Here is a 19,002-nt window from a genome sequence, read left to right as displayed (position 1 = left end):
CACCCCTTTATATACTTCTACAGAAATCTATTTATATTTGCTCGAGGTCCAACTGGAGGTCCAGTTCTTTTATTGGTGGTCCAGCTGGACCTTCTATTCTGAGGTGCATCTCACCTTCATCTGTTATGTAACTGCCTATTCTTATGCTTTGTGCAGGTTCATGGCATGACATTTAATTGCCAGCTTACTGCTCTACATACAGCTGCATGGCATCGGTTGGATATTATGTCATTGCTGCATGAGCAAGGTATATATACACATCCTATAGCACTTGTAGACTACTGCATGTAAAAAAAAATCGATCAAGCAAGGTGAACTGTTGCTCCAAAAGACAAGAGGTTAACGATATTGGCTGATAGTGGTGGGCCTAGCAATGGTGAATTAAATGGACAAATGTCTTGAACTGATGAGATAAATTACATGCAAGGTTGAAGAGTAAATTCACCAGGGTTAGGAGATGGTTCCAGGTGATTTACACCACAACCCACTGCAGCATATACACATTTTGACATTTATATTTCCCAGCTTCCCAATCATAATGTACTCCAGACCTCCAAGCCCAGACATTGGAATGACTGGGCATGTTGGGACTTCAAAGGTTCAAGCTCACAGAGGATATCATTGTTGTAAGCAGGACAGGTGGCAGATGAATTGTGGGTGAATGTAGAATCAAGGATAAGACCATAGGCTCCAGCACTACATATATACATCAGTTACTCTGGATGATTCAACACATGATAAAAAGAAAGAAAATGGTCTCTCACCCGCCTCCAAAAGACATGAAGCCAGCTTCACATAATGCAAAATATTTGTTCTTGCCAGTCCATCGATAAGGTATTGTTTGGCAGCTATGGGTCAGCTTAAAAAGAAAACTAATACTCATTACAACATGACAAGTGTGTTGTGAAAGGTGTTGTTGGGAACAATTGAGGTTTGATGGGTATGAAATTCACAAAGTCAGGATACAGTGTTCAAGAACATATGTATAAATGGCATCGAGAAAGGCAAGACAACACAAATGTTAACATTAATTTCCTGAGTCTGAGAGATGGACTTGGTTAACTCACGATTCACCACTTCCATAATAGGTTCCCTCTCGCTTCACTATGGGCTCATTCATATATGTTCCAAAGCGATTCCCATGACCATCACGAATCACTAGTATGTTACCAGATGATTGATGACTAACTGAGTATATGTCGATCAACCGGTACAAAGTAGATAAGGATGCACCATGCTGATCCAAAGAGACTAAGTTGGGAATTTTGTCAGCTTGAACAAATAACTAGATATGAACTCACACAGCAATGTCCACTGGTTTGTAAGTCGCTGACGAGGTGGAAGACAGGCTTTTAAACCAATTGCGTCTTCAGGAGTTAAAACATTACTTGTGCTATCCTTACGACCAATCAAGGTTAAAGGTTCAAATGGCCCATCACCATGATGCTTCATTCCGAGTACAGAAGCCTGTGTAAACCCAGGTGCCCCTGTAGGTGGTATGTAGCTCCCAGCAATTTGCTCCGCAGAGGCAAACGGGGTGTCATGAGTTATATCCATTGGAGAAGTTTCTGCATGACGTATTTGTGGCTTTGGCTGGCCATTGTGTGTCTGATCTGCGGTGTTAGGAGAGGTGGGATGGGTAATAACCGAGCGCCATTTTGAAGCCAGCTTTGTCGTCGTTGCCAGTGTGTCGAGGAGTCTAGAATGCGGCGGACTCGAAGAAGGTGCGATGCGTGAATGGCTAGCTTGTCCCCTTAGTTGCATCTTGTCGCTACGTTTGGAAGCCCCGCGTTCGCCATGACCTTGCATTTTTTGCATAGCTCGTGTGGCGTTGACATCCATGTGATCATAGAATGGGTGAAATATGATGTCGCATCCGGCATCTGTGATAGAAGGCGGTGAAGTCGGACTAGTGGAAGAAGAAAATGTGGAGAGGCGACGGGGAGAGCGAGCATGTGGTACGGATTCTGGAAGTACCCCCGTAGGGCGAGATCGTGGCGAATATGTGGGCTCTGTATGATTAGGGTTCCAGTTGGTAATTTCACGGTAGAGAGCTGTACCGGCTATGACGTACCTGGTCGTCTATGCTCTTCCGCATTGTGGTCAAGAAACAAGAGGTCCAAATTGGACGCTCTCGGGTCAGGGGAAGGGTGGGACTTCACTGAAGGAGAGTGTCTTATAGTTTCGTCATAAGAACCCAGAAGATCGTCTTGAGATAAAGAAGATGTTTGGATGGAGGAAGCGGGAGCGGAATTGAAGTCGCCGAAGTCTGCTGAAGAAGTAGGCAGACTGTGGTGGTGGGGCATGGTGAGAATAAACGCTGGGTGCACAAAAAGCAGGTGGTATAAGCCAAAGATCAAATTGTATAGTGGATGTGAAGGGAATTGTTGTACATTTATGAACAGTTTCTATTCTATATCAATACTCCTGCCTAGTCAGCTCTTCTGACTGTGATGTAACTTGGGTGGTTTAACCTTACGTAATTAAGAGCCAGCAGACACAGCACCTACGAGTCTGCTACAAATGCTACTTAAATCCGCTTTAAAAAAAGCGTCAGGCAATTCATCTTATGTAATCATTTCAAAGGGACTTGTGAAGAGCCAACCTTGCTGCCTTACAAATTTAGCTTAACGACTTGTTAACGACCTATAATACCACGACTGCCAATTATCACAGTCATCAATGTCATGGGCGGTACTCGGAAAAAGACGAGAAAGGAATCTATAGTATCCGGTTCCTCGACTGCCCGGACTTCCTCGGTCTCACATAAGGTCACACGCTCGACTATCACTGCATTTCACGTTCTACTCAGAAAAAAGGCCAATATAACTAAAAAATTACAGCATGCCACTACCGATTCCGAGAGATCCCTCGGGCAGAAAGAGCTAGATGTAATCAACAACAATATATCAGAACTAGGAGGACTAGACGCGTATCAAAGAGCAAGTCAATTGGGACAATCTAAGGACAGAGGCGGCGATAGCTCGAGGATACTAGTCAACTGGTTACTGGGTATGGGCATGAAGAAGGACCGGCCATTAAAGTGAGATGCCATTCAGCTATTTAACCAGTTGATCTTCCACTAATTTCAATTGTAGAATGTTAGAAATAGGGGCACTTCGGCCAGATAATTATGCTTCAGAGAGGTGGTTAAAAAATACTCCAATAGATTTACATTCGCAACATCCGTCAATACTTGAGCAGGACTTCTTCCTCCGTCCCCTTCCCATATCGGAAGAAGAGTCATTTGACCTCATTAGTTGCAGTTTAGTCCTGAATTTTGTTGATGACCCAGCCAGAAGAGGTATGTGCTCTAGATATCTCGTGATCAAGCATTTCTAAGACCACTTGTAGGCAAAATGCTCCAGTTAATACATAAACACCTGAGGCCTAGCAGCGAATCGTTGTTGTTTCTCGTTCTTCCTTTGCCTTGCGTCAATAATTCACGTTATTTGACGTTGCCTGTATTAGTCGAAATCATGGAAGCAATAGGATTCATTCTTGTCAAAGAGCGGTGGAAGACGGGAGGCAAAGTAGGCTATTGGCTTTGGCGTTGGAACAATAAAAGGGACTCTGGCAAAGAGGGAGGGTTATTACAACGAAAGGTACTGCAGCGAAGCGGTGCGAAGATGAACAATTTCGCAATCGTATTGCCATAACGACGTCTCTTACTAACATAGAATAAAAAATGCATTTGATATGGCTTAGTTATAGATTTGCGCTTAGACATTTTCTCATATCATCAAAACGATATCTGCACTTGTACAACAGCCCCTTGCTACCTGCTATACGTATCTACACTAATGCTTCGCGCTGCTACGGTTATGGTGGCAGGTTGTCGTGTCGAATAACGATAAATGTTTATTGATTATGGAGAGAGGTCGTGTCATGCATGTCTGCTTACACAAATGCGTCAGCGGAACTAGGTTCGACCTCGGCGGACATCGACCGGTCTTCGACCAGGAACGAAGTTCCGAGGAGAGGCTTGTCGCAAACTGTAACCATATAGCTTTTTGGCAGGGACCGTCTAATAGACGGGACTCGAGTATATTAGATAGAGCCCGCCTCGCCCGCATCATGCAAAGCCCAATTTTCTCATCTTCTCTCTACCTTTTGGCTGTCAAATATGCACAATCAAACACAATATCCCGCTATTATTCCTTCTTCTACTATCATACGACTGATTCTTGTGATAAGCTAGTTCTCTTCTAGCTACATTCCTAAAAGGTGACGACTTAAGTTTTTCAACCATATTCATCGTCGCATATCGAATTGTACAGGCATTACTCAAGACATTTCTACCCGCATAACAACATTGTAGTGCCATATTTCAAGTCATGCCAGCATGGCCCAGGTTTATGTCTTTGCGACGTCAATATCTCTACAAAGCACTCGACAAAAATCATCAAAAGCATCCCATCAAACATCCACATACACGGTTCCTATCGCGACTTTTTTGCGCATTGGCTGTCCTCTTTTCATATTCAATCTATCAATCATTCCGGACTGACCTCAAACAGTCAGGATCTTGGGGATGTGAAATGAGCTGGATGTCGCCTTCGTATCGCCGGCTGGAATGGACAGAATTCATTTCAACGAGATATGCCTTGTACCTTTATCGCGAGCAAGGCTTGGACTCGGAAGATACGGTGAGTTACTCTGCTGCTGGCTGTAGTCCTAAAGCCTCATAGACCATACTAAGGACAGTACATAGCTTTCGGGACACCCTGTTCTCTTTGTACCTGGGAATGCTGGCTCATATCAGCAGGTCCGCTCGATCGCCTCCTCAGCATCCAAGCAGTACTATGAGCAAGTGAAGGCGAGGGAACGTAATGTGGTGACTGGGAAGAAGATTGACTTCTTCACGGGTGAGTTACCGCGGTCTTTATCTTGGGAGTTTTACTGAGCCTCATCGTCTAGCTGATCTGAAGGAAGAGTTCTCTGCGTTTCATGCGCGGACTGTACGCGAACAAGCAGTTTTCATCCAACACTGCATCAAGGGGATACTCCAGGAGTATACGCATCTACCGCAAGAAAAGAGGCCTACGCAGGTTACTCTACTTGCGCACTCCATGGGGGGTGTTGTTGCTCGCTTAGCAATGGATCCAATTACTTCGATTTCAGTTGACATTATCGTGACCTTGTCGACGCCTCATATCTTACCACCACTTGCTCTCGAACGTGACATGGATTCCATATACTCATTGATAAGGTGGAGGAGACAGCATATCAGTACCCATCCGCCATTAATATCCATATGTGGCGGCATTTCAGATACACAAATTGTATCGGATAGCTGTGCGCTGCCCTTTTTTCAGGCAGGCAATAACAGTGACATTGCCGTTTTCACCACTGGCATACCTGGTGTATGGACTGCTGTCGAACACCAGGCCATAATCTGGTGTCATCAAATCCGCTGGCGAATTGCTAGGATGTTGCTTGACATGTCAAGTAGGGCAAATACAACTGCAAAATTGGTTACTGCAAAAGAGTGGCTTCTCGATTATCAGGAAGATGAAACCTTGAAAGAACCACGTAGCGAGAGACAACATGATTATTCGGTGTCATCTCGCAATATGACCTTCATTGGACTTCATCAACCAAGCAAGGCCTTCGTTGCCCAACAATGCAATGGTCTCGAGCGTTGTAGAACGGTTCCTTCAGTAATGAGTCTTCTTCCATTCCCAAATAATCCTAGTGACCCATTTCCGCTACCGGGAGAGGGGATTAAACCAAGTGAAGTAATGCTAGTAGCTGAAATAAGCCTCTCATCGACCAACACAGTGGTCAAAATAAATGCATCGCAGTATGGGCAAACCATTGCAGGATCAAGAGAACACCATTTAGTCAAAGGGAATAGCTGGAGTGAGTTTACAATCACAATGCGATATGTGGATTAACCTCAAGCATAGAAGTTAATTCTTCATTGCCATCTTTGACCACTCATCACCTCTTCCATTTTGAGAATGCTTTTCTCTCCTCACTGGTTACTCATTCTCTTGATATCACTCTTGGCCACTGCAAAGGTATGTAATGTAATGTATGATTAAATCCACTAATGAAATTCCAGATTTTAAACCATTAATTAAGCACATATCTCAACCAGCTTTGGAGTTGCAAAGCGCTACATTCGAATCCAATTATTATTTTGCATCAGGCCGACCCATACATCTACATTCTCATTCTACTGCGGGACCCTTCTTACCTTACCAAGACAGAGCTGGCATTTATCTGGAGATATTTCAATCGCCCTTATGTCCTGTACAACAGGTGTCGCTCAGAAAAAATTACTACAACGTACTGGCCAAATCTGTGACTCGGTACCGTATGGTCGTTCTTGCATGGCCAGTAGGGTGGGCTACTGTGGTTCTTCTGTTTCAATTATCAGATTTTATCAACACAGGTCAGTTAGAACATGTAAAGGATTCAAGTTAATTTTGGTAGGTGAGATACTTCCCTGGAACTCGGCATTAGAAAGGATTGCAAGGCGCCGGATGCCAATTTGTATTGTTCTGCTCCTTCTGGGAGCGACTATACAATCACAGCTACCGGATTTTCCAATGTTACACACCTTTTTTCTGGGTGTTAATCAACTGGAAATGGTCCCTCTGGTGGGAATTCTGGGGGTGTGGACGTTTGGGTTGTTATGTGTTGTGTCTTTTGTAATCACCGCCTGCCTCTGGCTTCTTGGCTGCATTATACAACAGCCTCACGGTCATGAGCGATTGGAAGATGAGTAAGTATTTATTCATCTCATGCTATGTGGCTCTAATCGCTTATGTACCTAAGGACTAAATCAAAGCATGATTGGCTGGGAGTTGTGATGATTGGGGCCGCTGCAGTGCTTGTCAATCAAGTGATTCCCCATCAACTGATATTCCTCTTATGTGTTATTCTTTTGTGGTTATCCGCTGCACGGTCAAAAGCCCTAAACGATCGATATGTAAGTTGATTATGGCTCTATTCACTGCTGATGTTTAGCATCTAATTTCTACTTGTGCAATATTCACAACTCTGTTGATCCCCTTCAAAATCCTTCACGTAGCAATCTGGAGCAGAAACATTTGGACTGGAAGTGCAGCTCTTGTCAGTACAGATAATAATTTCTACTATGCCATACCTCCAGTCCTTTTGGTTAAGTGTGCATCCTGTGGTGGGACAATACAGAAGAGACATGTGTAGGTCTTTTTTTATGGCAGGACCTATGGGATAGCAGCTGACATATCAGTAGTTGCTTAAAAGCATGTCGAATTGCTCTCATAATATTGATCATGTCTTCTTTCTCTGTTGGTGCGCGGTGGACTTGGATTCTATCTCCTATAGCAAACGCGGTATTGATTTTGTTTGTTGCTTCCATAATTTAGATACTATGATATGCGACAAAACCAATTTACATAAATGTTGTTTGCTTCCGGCTTGGGAAGGTTAGGGCTTTTCTCACATTACTACTATATCATTCTTCCCATAGCAGATACAAAAAGATAACGAGAAAAACATAGATAATAGGGGTAGACAAAATGTGACGCTTGGAGTGCCACTTGACAAACAGATGGTGCACTGAGAGGATGATGCGTTGAAGAAGTGATAAACTAGCTTGCATGTGCTGTGCGCGGCCATGCGCTGCTGCATGTTCAGTTGTGTGGGCAGTACCTGTAGCTCAGTTTATGTTGTCCCAACCATCATGAAGCTCTGTCTGCGAGTCCAGCGAACCAGTATTGTGTAGCTTCAGTGGTGATAACCATCTATTATATGTGTAACAGCTCCTCTCGTAGTAGTCGATTTTTTGTTTTGAGTAAACTTCTTATATTATGCAGCACTGATGTATTATTCTTTCGTGTGGTTGTCTTTATTGCACAGCGACCCCCTTCAGGTTCAATTAAAGTGTATGGTTCACTAAACTGCCAGAGTTAATCATCATGCTTACTTGGCTCCGACACCTTCCGATGATGGGATTTCTGCCATCGACACAGTGAGCTGATTCACTGCAGGAATAGACTCTATAATCGAGCCAAAACCTCGTGGCGCTTCCTCGGAGAGAGGATCTCGTAAATAAAATTTCAAAATTCCTGGAATTAATAAAAATATCCCATTTCTATACGGAAATGGACGTCCAAAAAGAAAGTTTTACGTAAGAGTGTTTATGTTTTGTTTTGGGCTCCCTTTGACGATGGACCGAAGATCCCTGAGAGTGTTCTGGATTCTGGGCTTTGACGAAAGGGCACTGAACTTAGCTCGCTCTTCCATTATTATTACTGTGTGATATTCTCTCACGCGGATTCCCCCTCCACAACCCCATGCTCTCCGCAGACCAACGCCAGCGCGCACCCTTTGCCCACAAATCCTCCTGCGCCAACCTCACTGCCACACAGCCTTCCGCACTCCGTTCACCCTTCCCCCCACAATCTCACTGGCCGACACCCCCATCGGCAGAAGGCCACCAGCTGCAGCTCACATCAGACCGCTCAAAATGGGCTCAATACCCCTCCCCTCGCAAAATTAGCAACGAGACATGTCAGGCAGGTTTCAGTGATCATCCATATGCGTTTGGCGGGATCGGGGCAACATACTCACTCGACACGCCTACTTCGCGTCGTCACTCCCTGCCGTCTTTATTCAACCCCAATACTCATCGCCGCGCGTTTACATTTCCGTCTATGTCCTTGCCGAATCCCGCAACCGTTCGATTCATATCACTGTGTTTCTTGTGGTATGCTTGCTCAGCCATTTCTAATAATACGGGGAAAGTGATCCTCAATCATTTTAAATACCCCGTTACGCTTACCATCGTGCAATTCTTTTTCGTCGCGTTCTATTGCGCTATCTCAAGCCAAAAGATGTTGGGGTGGACTGGCAGGCTCAGACAACCAACAAAGAACATTCTGAAAGGAACACTGCCCTTAGCGGCGTTTCAGGTGGGCGGTCATATCTTTGGCAGCATGGCGATAAGTAGAGTGCCAGTTAGTACTGTCCATACAATAAAGGTGAGCTTTCTGCCCGTCAAACATTGCTGATAATTAGGCGTTGTCGCCCCTCTTCACAGTTATGGCCTACGCGCTCCTTTTTGGAGTTTCTTACTCGCCGGCAACTTATTTGTCATTATTACCGCTCACACTGGGCGTAATGTTGGCCTGCTCTTTCGATATCTCCTTTTCAAATATCTTCGGCCTAGTATGTGCCCTTGGCTCTACTATCGTCTTCGTCTCCCAGAATATTTTTTTCAAGAAGATTATGCCGACAACAAGTACAAATGAAGTCAACTCTTCATCAAAGCTTGACAAGATCAACCTACTTTACTTCTCCAGCAGCATGGCTTTCATTTTGATGATTCCATTGTGGATTTATTCCGACGCGCGGCGATTAATTGATCTGTGGATCAATCCAGCTGCTTCGGAAAGTGGAACGTCCGTTCTTTTCTATTTTTTCCTCAATGGGACCGTCCACTTTGCTCAGAGCATCATCGCATTTGCATTGCTGGCATCGACATCTCCCGTCACCTACTCGATCGCATCCCTTGTCAAACGCATAGCTGTCATTTGCTTGGCCATCATATGGTTCAAACAGCCAGTTCATACAGTGCAGGCTCTTGGTATCGTTCTCACAGGCGCAGGATTGTGGATGTACAATAACGCAAAAAGGGACGTCGATAGAGGGGAGATCAAGATGAGGCATGTCGAGGCTCTCAGGGAAGGTGTGCTGCCGTCCACCAAAATGGATCAATGTATCCTTGAAGGCTCGGGAATCGAGCTCAGCTACAAGTCAGCACATAATTCTCCCAAACCCACGTATCCCAACAATTATATAGACCTCCCCAGCTCTACAACGACCGCGGTCAACAAGACGACATTTCAAGTTCCACCGATACTGGATCATACATCGCACATTGAAGCTCCTTATCCTTCTCCTCCCGCATCAATTTCTTCATCTACTCCTGCAGATATCACGTATCTTGGCATCTCTAAAGGTCGTCAACATTGGTTGTCCGGCGAAGGCGAAAGATTCCGTCCACCCGTTTTGAATTCAATACGGTCTTCTGTCATGGAAGAAGCAAGGGAAACCGGTGTAAATGAAGGTATGGCTGCCGTAGTTACGACTTGATCGCATCCGCAGTTGGCTTGTAGAAGGTTGTTTACAATCATATCACGTATTTAGCCGGAATTAGTTTCAGTATGTGTACAATTTTCTTGAGGTATTCTCAGTAGACCCAATAGACAGTTCCTCATTTCCACCAAATACAAATAGAAATATCTTTACCATTGCATAGTATGATTTCTGCTTCGTTCTTGCATTGTTTACCAACCGAAGCGCCATACGTCGTCCATTCCCCCTACATCTCCATGCCGTTCCGTCAGAACTGCCCGCCGAGAATACCAGTCATCCGCGCCAATGTAAGCACCACACATTGTGCGAGATCCCGTAAACTCTGACCGTCCATGCATGACTCTCCAGTTATCAATTACTACGAAAGGGAAATGTAAGCTGTCAGCCAATAGACCAAAGACGGGCAGTTGTGACTTACTCAACATTGTTCCAGGATTAAGCTGTACCCAATACTCGTTTTGCTCACTTTTTACCAATGATTCGAATCGTTGCGCCGCCTGGTACCATTGGCGGACTTCTGTAGCAGACCAGCCATGCCCAATAATTCCGCGATCTTCGTTGTTCCATCTTACTTGAGCCAGGCGTCCACATTCATCATGTCGCAGAACCGGAAAACTAATCAGTGGTCTCAATAGAGTCCCCTTGGTCCCTGATGCGTGAGCTGGAATAGGGAGCCGCGAAAGAACAGAATAAGAGGCAGGATCGACGGCTGAAAGTTGCGAAGCTGCATGAAAGCCGTCTGCCAGCAGAGTTTTACCGCCTTGCCCAGGTGAAGGATGTGATAGAAGATGAAAGATCTGAAGGCCGGCAGGATCCGTAAAATATGTGGTGTCCGTGTGAGCCGGTAATGATTGAGCACTGTATGCCAGATCACCATGGCTTAAGTCTGCGGTAAATGACCAAAAGCCGCCGTCTTAGATGTATCAGTGTCTGTATACTGCATATGGTCAAGATGAAGGTACTTCCACTTACAATGGGTCTGTCTGATAGGACCTATAGATTTAATAAGTGTCTCAGTTTCCTTTGCATCTATTGGAACTCCAGTAACGAAGCAGAAGCCAAATTGATGCTACGAGTCAATCGTCAACAACATAGTTTCGTCGGCGGCAAGGTGAATGCCATGCTACAGTTTGACTGACCACTTTATTCAAGACCTGCAGTACAGCTTGTTCATGCTGATGTACCTGTTGTGACATAATGTCATCATACGCAACATAAGGAGGTGATTTTGATATCTCAGAGTTCCATAGTGTGCGGCTAGTTTAGCGTTGTCAGCAATATCCATGAATAGAGGGACACCTACTCGTCACGACAGTCTACATGCTCAGAAAGTTGAGTCTCATATGCCGCTCGCCTGAGGAAGCCAGCGGGAAAAAAAGACGTATGGGCAGACGGCGTCGACCACGTGATATGCAAACCTGATCTACTCAGCGCAACGGCTGTAGGGTGTATATCAGAAGGTATCTAGTAGTGCAAGGATAAGTTATGGTAACAAATTACGAGAGATTGGGGCATATAAACTTTGACCGCAACGTACCTGGGATAAAGTCTTCAGTCTCTGCTTGGTGCGAGGGTGGAAACATTGCGGACAGCGGCAGTGATCGAAAAGATAGAAATGGTCGCTAACAGTCAGCCTTCAATGCCATTGTCGTCGACTCACTACTGAAGATCATCCTCGTCGGGTTGTTTGATAGTTATGGTGGTACTGTTGACGCGAATTTCTGCGGAGTTTGTCTCAAATTCTTGACTTGGAGATGAATGTCTGTATCGCACTATTGAGCGCAACTGCACTTTGGAATTCCGATTTGCGTTGTAGCGAAAAGCAGTCGTTGATACTCGCTTGTTACGGAGCCCCATACCAAAAATCCTTGCAATGGACATGACTCATGCACGGTTGGTGTCGAGGAATGGAGATCAATGGATGTGCAATATAGGGAGCGTGAGGTTGATGAAGAAGGAAGCATGTACAACAAGAGTAATTAGCAAATCATGTAGAAAAGTAGACACGCTTGAAAACAATAAGAGTACTTGTTGAAATCAATTAATTGTCAACTATCAAGAGAAGCCCGTCCGTCCGAAGCCAGCCAAACTTCGGGTTGCAGGCTGGCGGCTCGTCAGTCACAGCGTCAGCTCGGGTAATCCAACCATCATTGGGCCGGAGTCGTCAAACCTTGCATCCGGATCATACTGTACCAGTACAGTTGCCGGTGGGTCGCACAGACGGATTACTAGCTATCCGGTGCCGAACCTCAAGTAGCCACAGCATGCCCTCTTTTCTTCGATCGCGTATTAGAAGCTTGATTAGAAGCAATCGATGGCACCCACATCCACACCCCTGTCTGTGTCGATGTTAAAGATCAGGATCGCTATCGACACATAAACAGTAAATCGATGGTTAAATACTGCGACTTTCGACCTTCTTCTCGGTTCTAGTATGTTTCCTTTGGCTATGAGGGCATGGCTCACGACTCTCTCTCATTTATTATTTATCAGGAGGTTCTTGCGGCTGGCGACGTACGCAATGGCTTTGTTGTCATCCCTGAAGGTCAACTTTACCTAGCCGACATGGGATACCCCATTTATAGAAGATATCGTATCATTCTGTGCTCTGGCGCAAATGAGACTCGGGTATGCTTCGGAGCGTGATATATATACATTCTTGAGATTCTGTGGTAGGTGTAAACCTCATCATAACCCAAGACAGCTCTTCAACCATGAGCATCCACAGCTCCGCAATTCGATTAAACGGACTTTTCAAGTGGCTGTTATTAAGAGAAGAAGCTTCCTACCCTCTCCCGTGGTATAACGTTTGGAATAGAACGATAGAACGACAAGGTGCGATCATTTCAACAGGTTGTGTATCATTTACATACAGATCGGAATGATCTTGAAGACTTGCAATTTGATGAACAATTTGCCTCAGGATCTCAAGACTTTTTCCACATCTCACCAGAAAACAGGAAATAGAAGAAGCAGGGATCAGGGCGAAGATCTTTACAGCAGAGAATCGTCAGTTCGTCGCGCAGCAGCCTTTCGAGGATAACTAACGGAGCAGATTTCCATCGTCTATCCGAGGGAGCTAGTTGTCACAAGGGGCCGATGGGAAGGCGTCGGAGGGCTAAATTTACATCAGTCCGTTTCAATGTAAAATTCACATCGCAACTTAACAGTCATTAGACGGGATCAAATTTCACTACTTGGTATGGCGATATATTTGAAACCCTTTTTTGTGTCTTTTTGACTTTAAATCTTCATGACTCGTAGTTGCGAAATTACATAGTCAACCCCTGACACGACCGTTGAGAATATGGAAATCGATCTTCAAGCAGACACGATGTACTATCCTTGTAAGTAGACCCTGAAAGGAGAATGTCCTTGAAACATGACCCTCGATGTATAAAAGGGTTCAGATGAGACACGCGAAAATTACTATTACTACCGTTTAGTCTCATCACAGCGCTTTTACATCTCAAAGTGAACCAATCCTGGTTAGCTTGATCAGCGAGACACGCTCTCAACACGCCGCACTGCAGATCACGATTATAAGCGCCTTGAGGTAACTGGCACACTGTCAACATATCGACATGTTCAACATGCGACCATGTCGGATACAGTATTACTATTGATACTTCCCGCGAACAGAGATTGTCGAGGGCAATGTAGAAAAAAACCCGGCAACAAATCATTACCTATCCATTATTGACCCCTCTTTTGGCTTTGGTCATGGGGTAAACAACGCCGTTGAACGAGCCACAGCGACAAATTTACACCCTATGATGGCTCATGGCTCATCGCAATGGGAACAAAGAGATAGGCCTTTGTTGGCTAATGAGTATGCACCTCAGTCTCAGACGAATGATAGTTCAGGCCAGTGGATCTCTAAGTTTCACCGTTTGGGAGAAAGGCAACCATCAACTTTTCCCAGAGTCAATGTACTGGCTGCTGTGAGGGATGATGGCACGATGCAAGGAGTTCCATCAATGATGACCACCTCGACAGCCATTGTGGTTTTCTACTATGTATGTGACAGGCTACAGAAGCGTCTCGCGATATAAGACGTCCGTGCCTTCTTTCTCCCTCTCCTCGCATGGGATTGCCACCATAGCGATTGATCCTGAATCTTCTGAAAGTACATCTATTTTACTCGATCTGACGGCCTCGGCAACTGCTATTACAGAAACTTTGTAACTCTGATTGGCCCGAGTTCAATGATGAGCTCTTCTCGTGAGGATGGACATATTGTTCAAGCTTGGATCAAAGCGCATAACGACGCTCGAATAATTTATGGGGCTGGTCGCGTCACTTGGGACGAGCGTGGTAGAGATAGCTGGAGAGCATACTTCGCTTTGTAACAAAGAACATACGTGAGTAGTACGGTCCACCGTTTGGGATGGATTGGCATGAATATTAATGATGGTGCAATCTATCTTCTATAAAAGTAAGGCAGCCGAGAATCTCAGATGGGGATCATGCTTGGGACATCTCGAGAAGATGTTAATGGATGGATGTCGGAAGCTGGTGAAACATTATTTGTTTGATGTTGAGAAGTAAAACGTGTCACTGTTTTTGAAAACTTATCTTATCATGCTATACCTCAATTAGGGTTCGATGGGATAATCCAGGCTATTCAGGTAAAAATCATCAGCCTTATGAAAAAGGGACCTGTTGAATCTTATGGTAAATTCTTAGATGTGATCGGACACTTCACTCAAGTCGTTTGGAAGGTAAGAATAGTGATGGTACATCATTTAAGATGAGCTCGCAGCTCCATACTCGTGAAGTAATGATAGCGCTAACTAACTATCCCCCATATACATATTAGAATGCCACCCGCATTGACTGCTATATCGCTCGATGCCCTGCCGTGGTTTCCTCGAAATACGACCCAAGTACTGCCCTCCACTGATGATACAAAAGTGTCCATACTGAATTATGGACCTGATCAATAATAGCAAAGCTATCAAACAGCTTGTGAATAATCATGCTGTGCACTATCGAGATGTGTATTACTTGATAGAGATTAGATATTTACTCCATTTTCAGACGGTGGTTGATTTGCTAAGCCCATTCCAGTCCTCATTTGATCTAATCGTGTAGAAAATATCTCAGTTAGGAGAAATGCCGCGAAAGAGGAGTCTGTCCAATACGAAAGATGAGCAGTCAACATATCTGTGATGTTTATTAGGGGCGAAAGTTCGGTGTTCAGTATCCTTCGGTCTGGATGAAATCTTACCTAGATACTCGTTAACTCCAGCAGAGGGCAAGAAGAAATCCACGTTGCCATGTGGATTTAGGGCAGAAAATCGTCTTTCGCCTCGAGATCCTTGGAGCTTCTCTTCGCCATTAGGACCTGCCATCTGTGATATTTCTTAGTCTTCAAGCCTTTGATGCCTAGCGGTCAGTTGCTCACCTCGATCCCACTTGGGAGTCGAAAGATACCGGGCCTATTACCGGATCTTGTATCATTGCCCCCACCCCCTCCAAGTATGACGGGTAAATATTTTGAGATGGAACTGATGCTATCTGCGACTGGAGCATAAAAGGGCGCTGTCATGGACATTATGGCGAGAGGGGGCCTTTGAGATGCTAGTTGGGAGTCGACAGCTGCATTCAATTGATAGCTACAAAATAAACGAGTATGTTTAGCAATGGAAAGAGGCGAGAACATGTGAAGTAACCGAAAGAACACATACGCAATAGGGTCCGTATGGTAAAAGACATTGTAAAGGCTGAGTAAAAGTCAGCATATAATGAGCAAGAGGTTGACGGTCGGTGACGCACGAGTCTACAGCCAAGCATCCGAATCTTCCCGCTCGGTCGAGCTACAATACATGGGCCAGAGGTCAACAATAATATCAACGCTGCGTGTACACTTCTTACCGCTTCATCAGCTGGAGAGTCTGGCAAAAACATCAGCAGGCCCCAATAAATATAAGTCCACACTCACGCATAGTCCTTTCCCTCCCCTTTCTCGGCATAAGTTGAGCTTGCTCAAGGTGGAGGAAGATCCCAAGAGGACTGCCTACAAGGAAAAGGTTGCTTGTATTGAAAAGAAAGCGGTCCATTGTTTCGGAAATGACCTGTTTAGGAAGCTGCGATAATCGTGGCATTTTGGTGGATTGATTGGATAAAATATGAGCTACCAAAGCGGATCCAAGCTTTGGAAAGTTTAGCGCCCTACTTCTCGCCCCCAATCCCGCAGTTGCCATGTCTTTAAGACTCACGGAATGAGCAATGATATGGACTCTTCCATACTCTTCAAAGTGTGGGTTTCTAGCAATCCAAAGACGATAAAGTTTATTGGCCTGCGTACAGACAGCCTCAATCATTTTTTGTCTATGATGTGACATAAAGAGAGGTATATCCAGTAGTACCTATCCCATGACATGCAGCTGTGAGTCATCCCCAAGTGTCCCATCACCAGTCAATACTCACAGAGTTGGTAAGTTCACGGACATAAGGGATTGAGCTACGTATGGTGATATCTGTTGGCAAGTAAGTCAAAAGTGTCATTTATTGCCATCTATGCTTGACAAATACTTTCCAGATATGGTAAAACGGTTTTCTATCCCGTGGAGCAACTCTTCTTCAGTTTTCCGTTCATCCAGGTTGAGTGATGTTCGCCATTGTACTGGAAGTACCTAACACAGGCACATGTTAACCCAGCAAAACTAACACGAGAACGTTGACTTACTTGACATCGTCGATCTCTTATGATTGAAGCGACTGCGGGGTTGGAGGTTTGCTTTCTGGAGAGAATGTTAGGAGTGAAAGTCATTTTCCACTTACCTAAGCATCTGTCGCAACTGGTTGCCAGCATAACTGCCAGTTCATCAGTGATTCAAATCAGAGATGATGAGGCATGGCGCTCACACGAAGTTATATGCCTCATGCTGAGCAGCAAGTTGCTGCCCTGCGAACAACGATGATATAGGAATTGTAGCTTTTAAAATAAATTTTCTCACCTATGCCATGTACTACAAGAATAAGGTCAGTACATGGATTTACGTCTTCGGTGTCGTGGACCTGTCAATTTTACATCAGAGTTTTGAAGGCTCATTCCTCAGAGAATGTACCAACTAAAGGAGCATTTTCCTCTTCCAGCGCTTTTCGTTCATCATCATTGCTTCCTGGCGCTGGAGTCTGGCGTCGCTCTTCTCGAAGATCGTAATCTTTGAATCCCTCTTTCACTCCTTCTATGGCCTGTCCTGCAGTCTCCTTCACGTCTTTGAACGCAGTGTCCAGAGCAGTTAAGGCCTGGTCGTGCCTTTGATTCCCGGGTAAATTAAGACGTCCATCCTGAGTATCATCTTTTTCGTAAGAGTGGCTTTTGGTATTGACGTGAGTGGTTCCTTCGGAATCCACGAGAGTAGCTGTAGTATCTGCCGCCACTTCCACTTTCGCCGAACACGCAGCACTGTAGCCCCGATAGACATATGTGCCAGTGGGCCGGGCTTTTAAAGAAGACCAAAACAAGCGTGTGATATATGTGAGAGTTCCGGATCTATTCAAACTTATACTTCAATCTAGAGACAGATCCAAACATAAACTCACGTTACAATGCGGCCCTTTGCACTGTCTTCAAAGATAATGCCCAGACCTTCTCCAAATTTCGAAGGAAGAGTATATTTGATTTTTTCCTCCCCTGAGGATCCCAGCGACAATGCCGTAGCGAGCTCGTGACTGTATGATCGCTGGGCAATATTTAAGGAAGTAAGCAGAGACCCATCCCATTATTCTCCACCCTCTAAACCCACTTGCCACGGTTGAATCTCCCTAAGAAAGTGTGACTTTAGTCTCTGATCATCTAAGCTAGATATTTATACTCACAGGAAAGCCTTCTCCAGCTCCTCGGCAAGCTCCCAGCAGCAAGGCCTCGATTCGTCATTTACGAACCATGTTCCGCGCAACACTGCCACTCGTGGGCCTGTATGAGCCCAAAATACTGGATGAAGCGACAGAGTCGACAGTGATACCTCAAATAATGAGTCCTTACGGTCGTTCATCAGACATCATTCGGAGTTATTTTACAGCCAAAAGTCCTGAACACTTACTTGACTGACGGGGATACCTTGGACTAAGTCCAAGTCATCGTTCTTTCTCCTGGCTTCGAGTAATAATGTATGATATTGCTTGTTGATTTGGTCTTGTCCAGATGGCATATCATCCACGTCCAGATCCAAATGCTCCTCTGCATCTTCCCTCTTCATTTTGGAATCAACTGTATGTGCATCTGGCCGATCTATCGCGTCGCATCCTTTACTCCCTTTCGCTGGCTCATCATCATGGCCGATCTCCTCTCCTTGTTTTACTATTTCCTCTTGACTTTGAAAAGCCCCCTCGCCGTCATTTCTTCCCCACGATTTGATTGCTTTGGACCTCTCAGACTCCGATGTGCTTTGCCACCGTAGTTCTATCCTTGAGGACTCGTTTTTCGAGAACGCTTTAAAGCTGTTTGAAGCAGAAGTGATAGGGATCGGAAGAAGATTGAGCTGTTGAGCACCTGCGTGTACCCATCGCACGTCTAATGCGGGCACTGCAAGAAGAAGGGGACATTCCGGCAGTAGGGCATCGGGAGAGGGGACAGACATCTGCGGGTATTAACTGGCTTAATATGATAATAATGGTTGTTCAACTGTTAAATGTTGACGACTGCCTTTATAAACAAATATATTTATACTGCGTTGTGCTGCTCGCTAGCACCTCTTTCACCTCCAAAGTAATACTTATAAACCTTAATAAAAACGCCCCTATAAGCAAGGCTATTAGCCATTTTCATTGGAAGATTGCATAGCAATCTGACCGATTGCATTTTCTCCTTTCTCACCGTCTGCAGGACTCATATTGGCCAACTGCATGCATATTTTTATATCAATCGATAGCTACGGGGCGTCCGAGTCGGAT

The 19,002-nt window shown here is 44.9% G+C and overlaps 6 protein-coding genes across 6 annotated transcripts; 3 read left to right on the top strand and 3 right to left on the bottom strand.

Moving 5' to 3' along the window:
- Positions 1-215: 215 nt before the first annotated feature.
- On the bottom strand, positions 216-2,387 carry CNF03020 (expressed protein). Its single transcript, XM_571375.2, has 5 exons — positions 2,075-2,387; positions 1,302-2,012; positions 1,068-1,251; positions 765-872; positions 216-696 (listed from the first exon to the last, which is right to left on the bottom strand). Exons 1-5 carry the CDS (start codon positions 2,304-2,306, stop codon positions 534-536), a joined length of 1,398 nt encoding a protein of 465 aa, XP_571375.1. The 5' UTR covers positions 2,307-2,387; the 3' UTR covers positions 216-533.
- Positions 2,388-2,641: 254 nt separating this feature from the next.
- On the top strand, positions 2,642-3,705 carry CNF03010 (nucleolus protein, putative). The gene is made up of 3 exons (XM_571702.2): positions 2,642-3,043; positions 3,099-3,304; positions 3,355-3,705. Exons 1-3 carry the CDS (start codon positions 2,688-2,690, stop codon positions 3,657-3,659), a joined length of 867 nt encoding a protein of 288 aa, XP_571702.1. The 5' UTR covers positions 2,642-2,687; the 3' UTR covers positions 3,660-3,705.
- A 395-nt stretch (positions 3,706-4,100) lies between these two features.
- On the top strand, positions 4,101-7,778 carry CNF03000 (ER-associated protein catabolism-related protein, putative). Its single transcript, XM_024657423.1, has 9 exons — positions 4,101-4,649; positions 4,715-4,868; positions 4,921-5,865; positions 5,913-6,026; positions 6,071-6,403; positions 6,445-6,736; positions 6,790-6,943; positions 6,982-7,178; positions 7,232-7,778. Exons 1-9 carry the CDS (start codon positions 4,338-4,340, stop codon positions 7,362-7,364), a joined length of 2,634 nt encoding a protein of 877 aa, XP_024513109.1. The 5' UTR covers positions 4,101-4,337; the 3' UTR covers positions 7,365-7,778.
- Positions 7,779-8,233: 455 nt separating this feature from the next.
- Positions 8,234-10,279, top strand: CNF02990 (hypothetical protein). Its single transcript, XM_571374.2, has 2 exons — positions 8,234-8,981; positions 9,019-10,279. The coding sequence occupies exons 1-2, from the start codon at positions 8,295-8,297 to the stop codon at positions 10,093-10,095; spliced, it is 1,764 nt and encodes a 587-aa protein (XP_571374.1). The 5' UTR covers positions 8,234-8,294; the 3' UTR covers positions 10,096-10,279.
- CNF02980 (mitochondrion protein, putative) lies at positions 10,261-12,108 on the bottom strand. Its single transcript, XM_571373.1, has 7 exons — positions 11,759-12,108; positions 11,636-11,720; positions 11,402-11,562; positions 11,238-11,355; positions 11,071-11,167; positions 10,517-11,011; positions 10,261-10,456 (listed from the first exon to the last, which is right to left on the bottom strand). The coding sequence occupies exons 1-7, from the start codon at positions 11,977-11,979 to the stop codon at positions 10,290-10,292; spliced, it is 1,344 nt and encodes a 447-aa protein (XP_571373.1). The 5' UTR covers positions 11,980-12,108; the 3' UTR covers positions 10,261-10,289.
- Positions 12,109-14,825: 2,717 nt separating this feature from the next.
- Positions 14,826-18,756, bottom strand: CNF02970 (phospholipase, putative). The gene is made up of 19 exons (XM_024657422.1): positions 18,153-18,756; positions 17,929-18,089; positions 17,856-17,874; positions 17,653-17,792; positions 17,179-17,602; positions 17,064-17,124; positions 16,972-17,011; positions 16,888-16,920; positions 16,793-16,847; positions 16,639-16,739; positions 16,534-16,567; positions 16,323-16,472; positions 16,046-16,256; positions 15,979-15,998; positions 15,880-15,920; positions 15,792-15,827; positions 15,509-15,719; positions 15,332-15,455; positions 14,826-15,267 (listed from the first exon to the last, which is right to left on the bottom strand). The coding sequence occupies exons 1-19, from the start codon at positions 18,687-18,689 to the stop codon at positions 15,119-15,121; spliced, it is 2,547 nt and encodes an 848-aa protein (XP_024513041.1). The 5' UTR covers positions 18,690-18,756; the 3' UTR covers positions 14,826-15,118.
- Between the last annotated feature and the right edge of the window lie 246 nt (positions 18,757-19,002).

This window comes from Cryptococcus neoformans (genome assembly GCF_000091045.1).
Source record: "Cryptococcus neoformans var. neoformans JEC21 chromosome 6 sequence".
Lineage (NCBI taxonomy): Eukaryota > Fungi > Basidiomycota > Tremellomycetes > Tremellales > Cryptococcaceae > Cryptococcus > Cryptococcus deneoformans.
Note: the sequence above shows the minus strand (reverse complement) of the source record. Positions and strands in the feature narration are given on the sequence as shown.

Excerpts from the sequence above, each read along its gene's own strand:
- CNF02980 (XM_571373.1), bottom strand. The coding sequence starts at position 11,979 with ATGTCCATTGCAAGGATTTTTGGTATGGGGCTCCGTAACAAGCGAGTA. Across the intron at positions 11,563-11,635 it reads GACTGAAGACTTTATCCCAG|ATACCTTCTGATATACACCC; the intron begins GTACGTTGCGGT and ends TTGCACTACTAG. Across the intron at positions 11,168-11,237 it reads TGCAGGTCTTGAATAAAGTG|CATCAATTTGGCTTCTGCTT; the intron begins GTCAGTCAAACT and ends ATTGACTCGTAG.
- CNF03000 (XM_024657423.1), top strand. The coding sequence starts at position 4,338 with ATGCCAGCATGGCCCAGGTTTATGTCTTTGCGACGTCAATATCTCTAC. Across the intron at positions 4,650-4,714 it reads GCTTGGACTCGGAAGATACG|CTTTCGGGACACCCTGTTCT; the intron begins GTGAGTTACTCT and ends GACAGTACATAG. Across the intron at positions 6,737-6,789 it reads CATGAGCGATTGGAAGATGA|GACTAAATCAAAGCATGATT; the intron begins GTAAGTATTTAT and ends TATGTACCTAAG.
- CNF03010 (XM_571702.2), top strand. The coding sequence starts at position 2,688 with ATGGGCGGTACTCGGAAAAAGACGAGAAAGGAATCTATAGTATCCGGT. Across the intron at positions 3,044-3,098 it reads AAGAAGGACCGGCCATTAAA|AATGTTAGAAATAGGGGCAC; the intron begins GTGAGATGCCAT and ends TTTCAATTGTAG. Across the intron at positions 3,305-3,354 it reads TGATGACCCAGCCAGAAGAG|GCAAAATGCTCCAGTTAATA; the intron begins GTATGTGCTCTA and ends GACCACTTGTAG.
- CNF03020 (XM_571375.2), bottom strand. The coding sequence starts at position 2,306 with ATGCCCCACCACCACAGTCTGCCTACTTCTTCAGCAGACTTCGGCGAC. Across the intron at positions 2,013-2,074 it reads GGAAGAGCATAGACGACCAG|AGCCCACATATTCGCCACGA; the intron begins GTACGTCATAGC and ends CTAATCATACAG. Across the intron at positions 1,252-1,301 it reads AAACCAGTGGACATTGCTGT|TCTCTTTGGATCAGCATGGT; the intron begins GTGAGTTCATAT and ends TTCCCAACTTAG.
- CNF02970 (XM_024657422.1), bottom strand. The coding sequence starts at position 18,689 with ATGTCTGTCCCCTCTCCCGATGCCCTACTGCCGGAATGTCCCCTTCTT. Across the intron at positions 17,012-17,063 it reads TCTTGTAGTACATGGCATAG|GGCAGCAACTTGCTGCTCAG; the intron begins GTGAGAAAATTT and ends CGTTGTTCGCAG. Across the intron at positions 16,921-16,971 it reads CATGAGGCATATAACTTCGT|TTATGCTGGCAACCAGTTGC; the intron begins GTGAGCGCCATG and ends ATGAACTGGCAG.
- CNF02990 (XM_571374.2), top strand. The coding sequence starts at position 8,295 with ATGCTCTCCGCAGACCAACGCCAGCGCGCACCCTTTGCCCACAAATCC. Across the intron at positions 8,982-9,018 it reads GTACTGTCCATACAATAAAG|GCGTTGTCGCCCCTCTTCAC; the intron begins GTGAGCTTTCTG and ends GCTGATAATTAG.